We start from the raw sequence: 16,927 nt of genomic DNA, 5'->3' as shown, positions 1-16,927 counted from the left end.
AAGAAATTGACGCGGCTGCCGCTGATTGGCCAAACGGTGTGTCACGTGGTCCGGAAGTGAAGGGTTCCGATGTGTTGCTGGAGTGCAGGAGGGTTCCGATAAGATTCTGCGGTGTTCGGCTGGATTTCCTGGTGGAGAAAATGGACACATTAAACAAACTGAAGCAGTTTGACGCTTATCCTAAAACTCTGGAGGATTTCCGGGTGAAGACGTGGGGAGGAGCGACCGGTAGGAGGCGAACCGATCCGAACCTCGGGGCTAACGGCTGCCGCTGGTGCAGACAGCAGGGGAAACATTCGTTATTTCTGTATATCAGATCATATTCTACTCATTACAGCTTAATTAGCCTATTGTAGCTACCTGTCTTTAATGAGGAAACCTGAACTCTTGTACTTTCTGGGAGTTTATTTCACAGAACTACTAAAATCTCAATGGCACTAAGGCAGTTGTTGACACAATAGGTTTATTTGTGTATATTTTCTTTTTAATGATTGAGCCTGTAGTTAGTGGACCTGTTATATATGATCAGGTAGAATAGACTATAGCCTCGGTATTCTTATTTCCCACATCAAACAGCATGTAGACATCCGTTACCTTTTTAAAACATCAAGCTTTTCTTTTAAAACTCAATGGTTCAGTTAAAAGACGTAGAGAAATTAGCCTTTATGATCACAATATAACAGATGTTTAAAAGCAATAACATTTCATTAAAATTACAAGAAATGTTTATGAAACGGCTACATGTTAATGAATTGCCTTCAGTGATTCGCAGTTTTTATTTAAATGCGCTAAATGAAGTTCACTGTCATTTTTTTACTAATTCTGCAGCTTCGAGTCAAAGACACCGAGTGCATAAAAATTCACTAAATCTTTGTACTTTCTTTTTATACTTTTTTAGACAGAAATGGAGAGAAAAACACATTTAGGGTTGAAAATATCCTTTATATACTCCTCATGTAATCACAATCTGGGATTTCTCAGAATAAACAAACAAATGTGTTTGGTTGCATTAATTAAATATCCCGTTTTAAAAATTATATTAATCTCTAAGGATGATGAGAATTTTATTGAAACAAATGATTCAACAATATTTAGGGAGGAGTGTCTTTAAAAAATACAAGAGATAAAAACTGGTTATAATAAATAACCCTATTAGAACAAATGAACAAATAAATAATGTATAGAAATGCATTTATTCCAATTTTATTTAAAAATTATTGCATAAATATTTTGGGGAATATTTATTGGAAAATAAATGGCAACTTTATTTATCACACCTTTCATAAACATGGACATTCAACATTCTTCACAGGAAAATATAGCAACAAAGAAAACTACATGAAAAACTAGAAATATCTCCATCCGTCCGTCCATCTTCCTCTGCCGGGGTCGGGTCGCGGGGTCAGCAGCCTCAGTAGGAGGCCCAGACTTCCCTTCCAGCCTCCTGGTCCAGCTCCTCCAGGGGAATCCCAAGGCATTCCCAGCAGAGGAACATCGTCCCTCCAGGTGTCCTGGGTCTTCCTCTCCTCCCGGTGGGACCTGAACTCCTCACCAGGGAGGCGTCCATCCTGACCAGATGGCCGAGCCTCAACTGGCTCCTCTCGACGTGGAGGAGCAGCAGCTCTACTCTGAGTCCCTCCTGGATGACCGAGCTTCTCTCTCTAAGGGAGAGCCCAGCCACCCTGCAGAGGAAACCCGTTTCGGTCGCTTGTATCCGGGATCTCGTTCTTTCAGTCATGACCCAAAGCTCATGACCATAGATGAGGGTAGGAACGTAGATCGACCGGTAAATCGAGAGCTTCGCTTTTTGAATCAGCTCTCTCTTCACCACGACGGACCGGTCCAGCGCCCGCTTCACGGCAGACGCTGCACCAATCCGCCTGTCGATCTCCTGATCCATTTTTCCCTCATTCGTGAACCCAGAGATTAGGGCTGTTGTAAACAGATATTTTAGTAATCGAGTAGTCTATCGATTATTCTTACGATTAATCGAGTAATCGGATAAAAAAGATAAAATATTTTTATTACATAACAGCAGAGTTACTGTTGCATATCAATATCAGTCCAATTTTTCACATTTGAGCTTCCCTAACAAGAACTTTTATGTAGTTTAGAAAATTAACTTGTCACAATAACAGCTGACTTTCTAAGTTACCCTGAAGCAAAGTTATAAAATCTGAAATTATATTCAATATAATAATAAAGAGGCAGGCTCACAAATAGCATGTCTATTTGTGAGAAATGTCTTTTCTCCAGCTTTCTGTTAATTATTCATCTTCAGTCAGTTTAACAGATGAACTCTCACATCGCCCAGACATTTATAGTTTTGTGTTCATGTTAGCGACCGGATTTGACTCCTTAGTTCGTCACTCACAGAAACTCGTCTACCAGGCCTGTAACGTCACGATGCTCTTCGCCACCCATTGGTTGCGACCAGGACAATATGAAATTTATTTTCCGGTATTTTAAAGCCGCCCGCCGTGATCGGTCTATCCGCTCACCGTGTAAATAATCCCGGCATCGCTCCCGTCATTTTAAGGATGTTTATTGTTTCCCAAAACGATGAAAACCCGGCATCATCATCAATCAATAAAATCCTCCCAGGCAGAACTTGAAAGTTGGACTTTATGCCGCTAACACTTAGCTTTCGTTAACAACTCAGGCGGAACTGAGAGCTCTGTGCAGCGCAAGTAATAACCCGGCCGGAACACGGCGCGCTAAATAATAAAACATAATTTAACGAGGCTTCCAGGCAGGTAAATTTTCCTCGAGAAATTTTTATAATTGAGGTACTCGAATCACTTAGTTGCATCGAGGAATCGTCTCAGCCCTACCAGAGATACTTGAACTCCCCCCACCCCTCTGAAGGCCTTTTCCGGCTCAAGACCATGGCCTCGGATTTGGAGGCACCAAGTCCCATCCCGGCCGCTTCACACTCGGCTGCGAACCGCTCCAGCTGCAGATCACGACCTGATCAAGCCAACAGGACCACATCATCTGCAAACAGCAGAGATGCGATCCTAAGGCCACCAACACGGATCCCCTCAACACCTCGGCTGGTCTACAAATATCTTAGACAAGTCGTTTTAAACATCAAATGAAATGATTATTGAAATTCATGTTTAAAATACAGGATATGATTAAAGTGACCTTTGACCTTTCAGGGAAAGCTATAGTAATGTTTCTGGAACTTCTCAGGTTTTCGGACAGATGTAAACCGGTTACCAAATGCGACTGGGTTCAGTGGTTTTTACCAAATTTAAATTATAAATTTAAATTTGGTAAATACTACCACAGTATGAATTTTTAAAATTTGTAAAATAAGATGCATTAATTCACATTATGTTGCCTGCCAGCACCTATGAAATCAGATGTTTCCGCCTTGTCTCTGCAGTGACCATCATCAGCGGCGTCATCATGTTCGTTCTGTTCGTCTCTGAGCTGCAGTACTACCTGACCAAAGAGGTGAGCTCCTGAAGCCGACCGTCAGATTAACCCGGTCCTCGGTCCGGTTCGGTTCGCCCGCTGACCGTACCGATGCTGTTGGGTTTATCGGGATGGGAAACTGCAGCATTTCATCAGGAAGTCTGTTAATCGATCAGGTTTTGTTCCTGCAGAGATTTGCTGCTTCCACCTGTTATCAGAGGATTTACAGATTTTTATCTCATGTTCAATAGAAAAATAAAACTAAAGTTTTCACCAGAACTTTCTAAAAATGAAACATTGGGTCTTTTTCACCAGGGAAGCTGAGTTGAAACCAACTGAAACTGAGTTTAGGGAGCAGCAGCAGTGAACTTTAGCCTCCAGGTGTGTTTCCTGCCGGGCCGGTTGGGTCGGATGAACTCAGGTTTCTTGGAAGGAAATAACTCAGGGTTTAGTTGCGGTTTTGGGCTGAAAAGTATTTTTCCTTCTTATGGATTTCTGAAGTTTTGCTGCTTATGTCCAACTTGAATATGTCAGATGATCAAAACAGTTTTGATATGAGCCAGAGGAGCGGAGTCGATCCACTGATCTGCTTCAGGATCAAATGTGACCTTGGTTTAAGACTCCAACAGCTGGAGATTTCCCTCCAGGGTTTTCCTCCCTGGTTTGGACCGTTTTGTTGGTTGCATGAAGTAAACGAAGCAACACATCTGGTAAAACGTTTGGTCAGTTTTGTTTTTGTCTCTCTACCAGAAAATGAATTGGACCAGAGGATTCTTACTGATACTCATCTACCAACCCTGAACAGGAGGATCTAGTTTATCTACTTTGGGTCGACATTATTTATTCATCAGTCTATTGATTATTTTGACAATTAATCAGATAAAAAAAACTGGAAATATATTAGAAATGCACCAAAGTATGCAAATAAACAAATAATTAAATTCTTTTTAAAATATTGTCTAAAAGTTGATGGCATTTCTTTAATAATTTGCAGCAAATTATGCAGATAAAATCGTTCAACATGAGAAAAGCTCAGGCTGAACGTCAGAGTAGAGCTGATCAGGAGATTATTATTGATTAACTGATTAATAACTGGATGCAAAATGTTCTTAGTAGATTAATTTTTTAAGATTTGACCAGGTGAAGAACAGATTAGTCATTAAAGAAGGTTGCTTTTATCTTGAAAGCAAAATGTTTGTTTTGTTCAGCTAACAATAAATTAGTTTACGATTAGTCCCATCATTTCAGCCCGGCTTTCGTTTGCCCTGTTTTTTCATTAGAAATAAACTCAAAGCATTTCTATTAAAGTTGTTTACATGAATGAAAACCCGCAGAGTCGCGGTGAAAGCCGTCTCTGTGCCCGTCTGCTGACAGGACAAACGAAGGGAAAGTTGTTTTTCTGCTGCGTTTCTTTTGCTCAGTGTTTGTTGTGGGACCGTTTAGTGTTTAGGGGAAGTGAACGCTTCGTGTCGTCCTTCAGGTCCACCCGGAGCTCTACGTCGACACGTCGCGAGGAGACAAACTCAAGATCAACATCGACATCATTTTCCCTCACATGCCCTGCGCCTGTAAGTGCTGCTGTTTCTCTGCTGTCTGCGGCTGATGGCGGCCGCCGCTCACCACCGTGTTTGTCAGATCTCAGTATCGACGCCATGGACGTGGCCGGAGAGCAGCAGCTGGACGTCGAACACAACCTGTTCAAGCAGCGGCTGGATAAAGAGCTGAAACCCGTCACCACCGAGGCAGAAAAACACGGTACGCTTCATTCCAAACACAAACCAGTTTGAGTCATTTGCTGGACAAACTGGAGAGAAACTGTTGCAGCAACCTCAGACGGCGGCGCCGAAATGGTTGGCAATCTGAATTGATGTTTGCCTTATGTAATAATTAATCATTTCCTATTAATAAAATGAAAATTCTTTAGTTTAATCAGGCACCAACTCGGTTTTTTGTGAAGGAATGAATTCAGCAGAAGAAATGTTTCACACAAGAAATAACTTGTGTTTTTTAACCATTTTCAAATAATATAATGATAAATACATAATAATTCAAGTTCATCGTTTCAAAGATCAGTAAACTTTACTTTTGTAAAGAACAATTAACACTGTAACTGGAAGATATTTTAAAAAGTCCAAAATAAACAAAATGACCAAAAACAATAAATAAAAACAGAAATAAAAAACACACACAATCGAAACCTTAAAATAAATGAAGTCAAAAATATTAATCATCAGAATGGAAATTATGGAGCTCATTTTTATTTTTCATGCAATTGATTTATTGTGACAGGATCAGGTGGTTCCTCTTAGCCTTTATCATTAGCTTCTGCTAAATGTCAGGCTGTAGCAAGTTAACATTAACAGAACTAATGTCTATGATTAGTGCTTCAGGGTTAGCACAGCTAACTTCAGGGTTAGCACAGCTAACTTTTAGCTGAAGTGTTTATCCTGTAAAATCCCAGAAGCTGCAGCACTAAAATCAGGTGATCACACTGCAAAAACACAAAATCTTACCAAGTATATTTGGTTTAGTTTCTGCTGCAAATATCTCATTACGTTTGAAAAAAGACAAAACTAACTCACAAGTAACTTTTCAGCAAGATAATGGAGCTTATTGGAAGAAAGTAATTCCTTAATATTGATGAAAAGAACTTGTTCCACTTCTGGATTATTTCATTTTCAACATAACATTTTTCCCATGCAAAACTGAAAAAATCCATGAGTAGAACTAGAACTTTTCAGTAATATTATGAAATTATTACTGAAAATAAGCTGCTATGTCTGCTGAAAAGTCACTTGTGAGTTAGTTGTCTTATTTAAATTTGTTGATATTTGCACCAAAAACCAGACAAAAATACTTTGTAAGATTTTGTCCTTCTGCAGTGAACTTACTGGATAAGAGACTGCATGAAGCTAACGTCGTTTTATAGTCACAGATGGTTCTGTGTTGTTCAGAACTGGGTCAGGCTGAAGACGGGGAGGCGTTCGACCCGAGCACTCTGGACCCGAACCGATGTGAAAGCTGTTACGGCGCCGAGACCGAAGACCTGAAGTAAGAAACGCCGCTGCTGCCGGCCACTGTGCCTGCTGCGATTACTGCTGCTAACTCTGTGCGTGTGTGTGCATCTGCACGTGTGTGTGTGCGCGTGCAGGTGCTGCAACACCTGTGACGACGTGCGCGAGGCGTACCGGCGCCGCGGCTGGGCCTTTAAGAGCGCCGACACCATCGAGCAGTGCAAACGCGAAGGCTTCACACAGAAGATGATGGAGCAGAAGAACGAGGGCTGCCAGGTCTACGGCTTCCTGGAGGTCAACAAGGTCAGACCTTCACGCCTTGCCAGTGGCGGGCAGCTACTGTAATCTGATTACTTTCTTCAAGTAAGAAATTGCAATTGCAAAAAAGTAATCAGATTACCTTTACTTCCGCACAAGCAAACTTTGTTACGAAACCCAGATTTTGTTAGGCTCTCATCACATATCATGTGCGTCGTCATGGTAACGGGCAGGTGTTACCATTGGACAGGTATTTTTGAGCACAGTATTCTCGTCACCGTGGCATCCATGTCACAAGAAACGGTTTAATTTGATGAAACTTTATGCGATGGAATATGCAGAGAGGAAGTGATCTGTGTCCAGATCTCCCTGAAAGATAAAAACCGTTTGTGTTCTGGAAGAGGGAGATGGCGATTTCATTCAGCGTTTCTGCTGCTTCGACTCGGCGGCCATGTTTCCTCCGACTGGCATGACAGTTTTAAGCTGCAAAATTGCAAATTAGGGTTGTTTCCATTTCCTGGTTTAGAGCGAATCAACGCAAATGTAATTTTGCCAGATGTTGCTAGCTAGCATGGCTGCAACAAACAGGGAGTAGCAGCTGCTTGCTAGCATGGTGTAGGAACGGCTCTTCCCTCTCAGCTGAAGGTTTGGAGTTTGAAATGTTTCAGTTTGGTCACTCTGGTAAGGATGGGAAAGTTTAGCTACATCTGAACTTTTCCTTCTTTTCTGGGTTGTTGTTTCCAGGAAAAGCCAAACTTTTTGGCAGAATTGAGACTTTGTATCAGATTTTGTGGTTTCCATCAACCGTTTCTGAAGCAATACTTCAAAATGTGCATAAAAAATGTTGATGGAAACAAAGGATTCCAGGACCTTTAGAGAAAACCGGCCCACAGCATCACGGATCCTCCGCCGTGTCTACCAGCTGTGGTTTCTCCTCAGCACGCTGAGCTCTGCCCACCTATAGATGGCGCTGCTGCTGCTGCTATCTTTGCTTCATAACAGAAAGTCTTGGATTTCAAATTAAAAGCTTCTAGAAACGCTGATCTGCTTTATTTTGATTGTTGAAAGTGCCAATAATTGTCCTACTGTTGATTTAAGGCTTTTAAGCATGATCAGCATTCACATGTCTGAGTCTACATATATTTTCTATTCATAGTTATTATTATTTTCTCATTTGGAATAAAATTGATCCCGAGTCGTTTCACTCTTTGTTTCAGGTGGCAGGAAATTTCCACTTTGCACCAGGAAAGAGTTTCCAGCAGTCGCATGTTCACGGTGAGAACGTTTCATCTAACTGAGCAAAGCCTTTAAACACCCTTTGTTCTGTTTTACTCCGATTTATAGATGCGTATAAAAATCATTGAGTTCAACAGTTTAATTCAGCTGGAATCTAATTTCTGTTCCTCAAAGCAAAATGAAGAAAATATAAACTGTATAAGATGTTTTTTATTACCTCCATCAGAATAAAGGGTGTTTGTTTTCAAACCTCTGGCAGATTCTCATGTTCATCCATCTGTGTCTTTGTTCCACCCTGAACAACCTCGCGCCCCCTGCTGGTGGTGGCGAGTCTCTACATGTCGCATGAACATCTCCTTCCCAGCTCCTGCAGACTAGCGGCAGCAGCAATTATCAAACGTCTGCTGAGCTCATCATACGAACTATTAAAAATGGCTGCAAACAGCATAATGATGTGCTGAAAGAGCAGGAGCCTCTTAAAGAGACAGAGGCCCATTTTTCTGACTGAACTAGCGCCAGTCATTTCAAAGTCCTGCTGATGATTGGATTCTAAAGTGTTAAATATTAAATATAATCTGTAAATCTTACATCATAGCATAACTCCAGATGAAGCTTTGCTGCTTCATCCCTCATTTAAATTTGTTGAGTTTTTATGTAAAAGTTCTTATAAAGATATGACTTTATTCTCTCATTATTTTGACTTTATTGCCAACTGTATTCTTGCTATGCTATGAATTTTTTCTCATGATTAAAAATAAAAATCGCAGCCTGGCTCTAATATTTGTAAAGCTGACCTGAATTTAAATCAAGATGGCCGCCCTGGGCGATGACACCTCGCTGAACTATGGAAACCCAGAGAGGGAAAAAAAATCCAAAGCAAAAATTAAATATTTAAAATTGATTTATTGATTGATGTTAACCGTTTGGCTGGAAGATGCATAAAACCTTCTAATCACTGCAAAAACAAAATCTTGTATTTCTGGTCTAGTTTCTCCAGCAAATATCTTATTTCAATGTCAAATTTATTTATATAGAAATTTTAAAAACAGGTTTAAAACTGCACTAAAGTGCTGTACAAAATTATTTCAGGTGTAATTAAATATTTGCTTCAGGAACTAAATTACTTCAGATTTTGTGGTTTTGCAGTGAAAGCTTCCCAAACTGTGGTGTTGCTGCCTTTTAACACGTGTATGAATAATTTTGACCAGCTGTGAATTTTTGACTAAACTTTTAGTTTAAACTGATCCAGAATCAGTGAGAGCTTAACTCCCATGATGCTTCAGCCTGACTGACCCGTCCAGGCCACCGTAGTTCTGTCTGCGTAACAAACTGAAGCTCTACTGCTTCACCCTCTGGGATTAATAAAGTATATCATTCACTCATTCACTCACTGTTTTAGCTGATTCTTCCTCTGTGGCATCAAATCAGGGCAGGAAATTAAAACGAACCCAAATGTTCAATCATCCACAATGGGTGATTTGAACTGGGATTGGATGGTTGGGCTGTAAACCTGCGGCGATTTTAGTTTCCTGTGCTGAAAGCCAGTCCATGCGACTCTGATTCATTTGTCTCATCGATATTTAAAGTGTCGGCAGCAGAAACGAGAGACGAGAATCAACCCAGAACCAGAACCTCGTTAAGACCCAAACACATCCTGTCCTGGAAAGATGTCTGCTGTGGGTCGGGCTGCACACTAGTTCTAGTTTAGCCCAAAAATAACATTATTTTTTCTTTACATTCTTCATAATTCACAGCTTATCGGTTGATTTTGCTCAGTTTGGTTTCGATTTCAACCTGATTTTGAGGTAAATTGTCTGAAAACTCTTACTTTGGAAAGGTGTGCAGCTCCACCTTCAGTTGTCACGTTTCATGTCTGTTGCACTGTCCCAGTGACTCTTCTCTCTTCTTTCTGCAGTGCACGCTGTGGAAAGTAAGTCCATCTTCCTTTATGCCACAGTGAATGCATGCAGCGTGTTCAGGAAGACTTTTCCCTGTTTCTGCTTTAAGCGCACTCAGTGCTGAATCAATTGAAAATGTAAAAAAATAATCTAGGTATTAATCTAAAAGTGCATGATTATCAGATCCATTTAGACTTACAACCAGTTTCTGAATGTGATGCGATTAAATTTTTACTTGATAACTAGTGAACGCTGCAGTTCTTACCCATGAGTCTGACGTTTCCTAACTGAAAAGTAACTTTAACGGAATTATGTCAGATATAAATTTATATCTGTCAAACATTAGAAACCTGATTGGTCCCGATTGGCTTAGAGAAACTCCGATTCAAGGCCGCAAGGTGAATGAATTCATGTTCATAATTCACCAAACCATTCTGAACTAGATTCAGTCCCAAACTGAACAAGTTCTTCTATTCAGTGTTTTCTTAGAAAATTCTCAGGAAAGCTTCTCCTGTTTTCCTCCTTTAGTTTTCAGAGGCAGAATGAGTCGAAAGTTACGACGTAAAAAAAGGAGGAAGATTTTAAACATGTCGGCAGCAGAACTGCAAAGCTGCTGTTCTTTAATAAAACCCTAATGGTTGAAATCACGCTGACATCAGTTACAAGCGTCCGGACGCCCCTCGCCCCACGGCGCTGTTTTTCCAAACTTTTTAATCGATTGGTTTTGGATCTTGGAAGGAAAACGGAGGGATTCAAACGGTCATTTCTGCTTTTCAGCTGAAATGAAAACCAAGAAGATTCTTTTGGACCCGATGCGTTTACAGACCAGAGAAAGTGGAAGTTTTCAGGTTCGATACAACAATTAAGAAGTATTTAAGTAGAAAACTGGTTAATTGGTGCATTTTTTGTGGTTTCAGTGTCATTTAAAATGGGTCGGTTTATCAGATGGTACTTTTACTTTGTGAAGGCCATGATGCTGAACCTGTTGCCATGGTAACCACTTTGACGAAAGGCGATTGGTGTTTTTTCCCCCTCAGTTCAGCTGTTTTTTATCCTGAATGATCCTGATTTGGTCATTTATGGTTTTATTAATGCAAGTCTGAATGTTTCTGGATTATTTTAAATAACAAGTTTGTGTTTTTGTTTGCAGTTCATGACCTGCAGAGTTTTGGTTTAGACAACGTAAGTTTCCACGTTTCTCTGGATATATAAATTTAAAATGTTTCATTTACTCGTAACAGAGGCTTAAAGACATCAGTTCAATTATGAAGCTGCTTCTTCTTCTGTGGTTCTGCAGATCAACATGACCCACCTGATAAAGCACCTGTCGTTTGGTAAAGATTACCCCGGCATCGTAAATCCGCTGGATGGAACCGACGTCTCGGCGCCACAAGGTATCGTCCCGCTTCCTTTGCTGCCAAACTGCTCATTTTAAAAGCTTCTGATCCATTTTAAAGTTTAATTCCATTTATTGAACAAAATTAAAGCATTCCACATTAATGGAGCAAAACATGGAGGATAAAAACAGGACTGTCATGTGATGAACCAGAACCTTTATTGATAACTAGACAGCGGGTTTGGACCATGTGGTTTTCTGAGTCCCAAGGCTGTACAGTCCGAGGGAGGAAGAGGAGGCAGTGGTCTTCCTCAGCAACGGATTCCCATCCCGATGGCCATGAAGGTGCCAAACGTCCCACCGCTTTGCATCATGGTCTTCCCAATGCCGCCCATCAGCTCCCGGCCCCGCATCCCGATCCTGCAAACAGAAACTGTTTTGAGCCCCGATTTCACCAACGGCTAAAACGTTAGCGCAGCCGTCCTGCAAGGCAAACCTCAGGATTATTCCCAGACAAAGGTTGAGGAAGTCAGAAAGTTATAGGATGAAGCTTCAAAAACTTTCTCATGTTTAAACAGTTAATTTTACTATATTTTACACTTATAAAATATGTAAATAATAATAAACCAGCTTGGGGATTTTTTCCCCCCAAGATATTAGTCATGAAAAACAAAAATATGTTGAGTTTTAAACCTGAATGGGCACCAATGCTGAATGAAAACAGCTAAGAGAGAAGTGGACTTTAACTGGGACACTTCCTTTTTCCAGCTGAATTTACTTTTAATAAATAAATGATTTTCTGTTTGGGTTTATTGGTCCAAACTCACCTGAGACAGGAGAAAGTCCCAAACATGGCACCTGCAGCCATTCCCACGGCAAAGCCCATCATGAAGCCCATCTTGACCCGGTCAAAGCAGCTGGGCTGGGTCTGGCCGTACGGACCGACAGCGACCGGCATCTGCAAGCGCAACAACAGCTCGTTTTAATCTGAGGTTCAGTGAGATTAAAATCCGCTGCATAGAACGAAGGAAACCTAACGGATGAGCACACTGACTGAAAATTAGACTCTTTCTAAATGTGGGATCATTTCATCTTCATTTTTAAACTTCAAAGCCAAAATCTCTGACCAGTTTGGATAACAGATATAGCTGCACTTTTTACAGCACCAACAACAAAAAGGTCTGAATCATAGATGCAGCAAGAGGGTTTTTTTGGGATGAAAATTCAAGATGCTTTAACTGAGTTTAAAGTCCAGTATTGACCCAGTGAGGCTCATTTTCTGATCCATGCAGGTCCTTGAACTTTCCTTTAGGTTGAACTGAATCAGTTTGTTTCTCTGCAGTAAAATCTTTCTCTCCCCAGTTTAATCTTTCCTATTGACGCCGTTGTTAAAATGGTACTGAAGAGAAAAAAACCAACACAGAACATATTGGGCTGATTTCCATCTGCTGTAATTAATCACCTTTAATTACTGTTAAAATACTGTGAAATTATTACACAATAATTACCTTCCATTGGAAGTAAAAGATGAGGCAGCGGAATGAAATATCAGTTGCCAAATTTTAGACTAAAGACTACAAAAGCAAATTATGTAAAATATCTTTTAAGCATTTTATGGCAATAATTAAAAAGGTTTTGAAATCTCTCATGACTTTGACTGAAATTTAAATTGAGGGTTAGAAATTAGCTCTTAATTCTGTTCCAACTTTTAATGTACACGCCACAAACAATCTGCATCATTTAGTTAAATTATTGTTGTTCCAGTGAAATCCATCTGGAAGTGCTGTCTCTCAGGTACCTGAAATTACTGTAGCTTTCCAAGTGTAGGCCTATCATGATAAATGTTGCTAAAAGATAAATTGTCCAAGAAATTGAGATAAACAACATTGTTTTGAAACAATTTTGATATAAGGGAATAATGCAATTATTCTTAGAAATAAACGTCCATAAATCTAAAACGGCCAATGTTTAGCTTAATACTAACAGAAACAAATTGTCTGTGAAACCAGTAAGGTAATGGACTGAACTTACGTAGCACTTTATCCAATCATTTTGACCACTCAAAGCGCTTTACACTAGAATCACATTCACAAACACATTAATACACAGATCGGTAGGCAGTTTGGGGTTGAGTGCCCAGGGACATGTGGCAGGAGGAAGCTGGAATCGAACCTACAACCTTCCGATCACAAGACGACTACTCTACCCACACAGCCACTCTTAATAAAGTGTTTTTATTAAGTCGGTTTCTGTTTCTGCTCCAGTAAATGACCGCTGCAGTTTGTTGACTTTAACCAGAGACTTATTTACACTGTTAGCACCTAACTGCTAACACATTAGCTTCTGTGGGGCATCACCGCTAAAGTCCGCGGATTAGAAGTGAGTGTTTATTTTTTCATCCCCTAGCCCCACCGCAGGTTGTTGTGCTAGCTTCCCATGCTAACGTCACCTGTGGCCTCCGTAGGTGAGGCGTTCACCTTCAGACCGACTTTTTTTTTTTACCAACAAACACCGGAAAACGGGACCGTAGGCCATTTTACCTTCAGTTACTCTGCTGTGATAAATTCGCTGCTTTGCTTTTCTGCTTAAAATTTCTCTTGCTGTTGAGCGCAGCTGCGATTAAATGTCTTTCTAGCAGCAGACCTCCATAACCGGAAACAGGAAAAGGACAGAAATAAAGGCGGAACAGACAGCGCCCCCTGCGGCTCAGTTTATGATTGCTTATTTTCTATCATTTCTTTTGTTCATGTTCAAGAAGAAACCACCTTAATAACTGGGTTGTCATTACAATAACGTACTTTAAATTTTCATATTTTAACTTTGGTTTTAGCGTTAATAACATAAAAACAGTTTCTCTATATTTGGTAATTTCAAAAATTCTTAATACATTTTAAAGGTTTTCCTTTATTTTCCTCAATATTTTCTCTTTTTTTTAATCTAATAGCACTGTGAAATAAAATGAAGCATAAATGGATCCAGTAGAGGAATTGCTTTGTTTACACCAAAGAAATGTATGAAGTAAGACATTATTTGCTGACACTTCTCTCTGATCATGTATGTTTTTGTATTTGCCACTTGTCTTCTGAAGAACGAGTAATGCAGAGTTGGGAAAATAAGCAGCCAGTTTCTGAACTGACCTCTAAAGTTGCTCTAAACTTTGTTGAGGATCATGATGGGGATCCAGCCAGTCAGAAGCAGATTATTGAACTGATTTGGGTTTTTCAGTTTTAAAATCTGTTGACAGTCAAGTTTAATTTGCCGACTGTTCGTCTCCACAGCATCGATGATGTACCAGTATTTTGTGAAAATTGTTCCAACCATCTACGTAAAAACAGACGGAGAGGTGAGTTAAACAGCTTTGTGTTTATTGTATTTCTTGTGGACTCTTTTCCACATGTTTTCTGTGAATTTGTTTTTACCTCCAGGTGGTCAAAACGAATCAGTTTTCCGTCACCAGGCACGAGAAAGTCGCCAACGGTTTAATAGGAGATCAGGGTCTGCCGGGCGTCTTTGTTCTCTACGAACTTTCACCCATGATGGTCAAATTCACAGAAAAACACAGGTGAGGTCATGGCAGACGGCCAGTTTCTAAAAACCAGAACGGGGTCGACTGTTGAAATGTCCTGTTTGTCACAGAAATAATTTTTGTCATGTTTTAACACTTTGAAACCACCTGTTTCAAAAATAATAGTAACAATCCACTTTTTCAGCTCAACTGTTAGATGAAACTCAGACTTGCTGTAAATAATAACTCCTTCAGTATAAATGTTAACCGTTTTCTCAGGTCGCTGACTCACTTCCTGACGGGCGTGTGCGCCATCATCGGCGGCGTGTTCACAGGTCAGTCTCTCCTTCGTTCTCATGCTAACTGAGCAGCAGAGAAGCTCACCGCATTCTCCCGACTCTTCCAGTGGCCGGTCTCATCGACTCGCTCATCTACCACTCGGCGCGCGCCATCCAGAAGAAGATAGAGCTGGGCAAGGCGTCCTAACGATGGCGCCCCCCAGTGGCCGCACAGACCGAGATGCTGAGCACCCAGAGGACAGAAACGGGCGGCGAGGCGGGGGGAGAAACTCACCTCTTCTCCATGAACTAGACCTGAAACAAACCGAGAGAGAAATCCAGAGCAGAAGAGCTGTTTGGATTTTCCTATCTGCCGTTCGGAGACGGACGGGCCGCGGCGGCGGAGCGATGGGAGGACACCGCCACCAGGAGCAAGAAGCCGCTCCATCGCTACGCTCAGCGTTTGGTAGGAGACCGAGGAGCAGCAGAGACCTTAGTTCACCCCGACGGACATTTTTAAGCTCAGATAATTTATTCCAGCTTCTCTGACTCGCATCGTTCAGACTGTGGAGCGACTTTTTACTCCATATCTGAAAACAAAGTGAATCCTACCAACCCACCACAGCCGCTCAGTGTTCAGAGGAAACCCAGGAGAGATCTTCCTGCAGAACCGCCAGGTATTAAGAAGGAGAACAAGAAACTGCTCATTTGCTCATTAAACTACTAAAACAGCTGCTGCTTGTCACTCCTTGCAAAAGCACTACAGCTAAGGTGGTTCTGCACTGCAAAAACATCAAATCTAACCAAGTATTTCTGGTCTACAGTCAAGTGCAAATATCTTCACTTGAAATAAAACAAAATTAACTTTACAAGTAACTTTTGGGCAAGGTAAAGGAGCTTATCTTAGGTAAATAATTCATTAATATTAATTTAAAAATATCAATATGAAGGGTAGGGTTAGTTCCACTGACAGATTATTTGACTTGAAACAAAACATTTTTCTCAAGTTATAAATGAAATAATCTGCCGGGAGATCTAGGACTTTTTGTTAGTTTTGTCTTATTTCAAGTGAATTAAAAACTAAACCGAAAAAAATAATTTAGTGTTTAGCAGTGCAGAACCTCCTTTGATTTTCAACAAGAAGAAATCGGATTAGTCGCTGGAGCTGCTTGGATGCTGGTTGGATGCTGGTTGTCCAGGTAAGCATCCGTCCGTATCCAAAGGAAAGGTTCTGCAGCTTCCTGTGGGTCAGACGCCGGGTCAGATCCGGTGCCGTCTGTAGTGGGAGGTTCTGATCCGTTGGACCAGCTGATCATTACAGCTGGTTTCACATGATGTTTCTGCAGGTTGATGGTTAGAACCTGGATCAGAACTCTGAGCCTGGGTTCAGGCCAGTTTAACCTTAGAGGTTGTGATGTTTTATAAAAGCAGACGTGCACTGAATCATCGCTTTGTTCTGTATTTTCCTGATGATGTGTTAGAACCGGACCGGTTCCGGTCCAGTATTCCCTCTGTCGCTGTCCCCGTCCTCTCGGATCCAGACAATGGTTCAGTTGTCGACGGTTTGCTGCTGCACCTTTAGATCAGGGTTGTGTGTGAGAGAAAGATGTATTTATATATCGAATGTCCACAAATTGTTTTTAAAGTGACAAAATAAATGTTGAATTAAAGCAGCTTCAGCTTCGCCTAATACTTAGATTGACTCTTAGTCTGTTTTCCTCCTGATGGTCCGGTCGACCCGGTTCTACTGGAACCAGAACTCCATCATCTGCTCCACCTCCAGCTGCTGTGGTTCTGAGTCAAACCAACCTGTTCCCCTCCTGGCCTGTGGGGGCGCTGCACCAAGAACCACTGAAGGAAACGACCAAAAACCTCTGAAGACTCTGAGAGCAACTTCCTTCTTCACCAGATGGAAACAAGATGGAGGATTTTAGCGGTTGGAGGATTTCTCTTTAGGCTAAAGACCAGGAGCCATT

At 41.0% G+C, this 16,927-nt stretch overlaps 2 protein-coding genes across 2 annotated transcripts; one reads left to right on the top strand and one right to left on the bottom strand.

Moving 5' to 3' along the window:
* The first annotated feature begins 22 nt into the window (after nucleotides 1–22).
* ergic3 (ERGIC and golgi 3) lies at nucleotides 23–16,624 on the top strand. Its single transcript, XM_014977838.2, has 13 exons — nucleotides 23–228; nucleotides 3,395–3,465; nucleotides 4,907–4,994; nucleotides 5,062–5,181; nucleotides 6,381–6,477; nucleotides 6,578–6,743; nucleotides 7,916–7,973; nucleotides 10,983–11,014; nucleotides 11,130–11,226; nucleotides 14,447–14,511; nucleotides 14,594–14,730; nucleotides 14,953–15,008; nucleotides 15,080–16,624. Exons 1-13 carry the CDS (start codon nucleotides 141–143, stop codon nucleotides 15,157–15,159), a joined length of 1,155 nt encoding a protein of 384 aa, XP_014833324.1. The 5' UTR covers nucleotides 23–140; the 3' UTR covers nucleotides 15,160–16,624.
* On the bottom strand, nucleotides 11,369–13,866 carry romo1 (reactive oxygen species modulator 1). Its single transcript, XM_014977840.2, has 3 exons — nucleotides 13,709–13,866; nucleotides 11,996–12,126; nucleotides 11,369–11,588 (listed from the first exon to the last, which is right to left on the bottom strand). Exons 2-3 carry the CDS (start codon nucleotides 12,124–12,126, stop codon nucleotides 11,480–11,482), a joined length of 240 nt encoding a protein of 79 aa, XP_014833326.1. The 5' UTR covers nucleotides 13,709–13,866; the 3' UTR covers nucleotides 11,369–11,479.
* Nucleotides 16,625–16,927: the final 303 nt, after the last annotated feature.

This window comes from Poecilia mexicana, unplaced genomic scaffold (assembly GCF_051168715.1).
Source record: "Poecilia mexicana isolate PSO_F unplaced genomic scaffold, ASM5116871v1 scaffold_5, whole genome shotgun sequence".
Classification (NCBI taxonomy): domain Eukaryota; kingdom Metazoa; phylum Chordata; class Actinopteri; order Cyprinodontiformes; family Poeciliidae; genus Poecilia; species Poecilia mexicana.
This window is presented reverse-complemented; position numbering and strand designations above follow the sequence as displayed.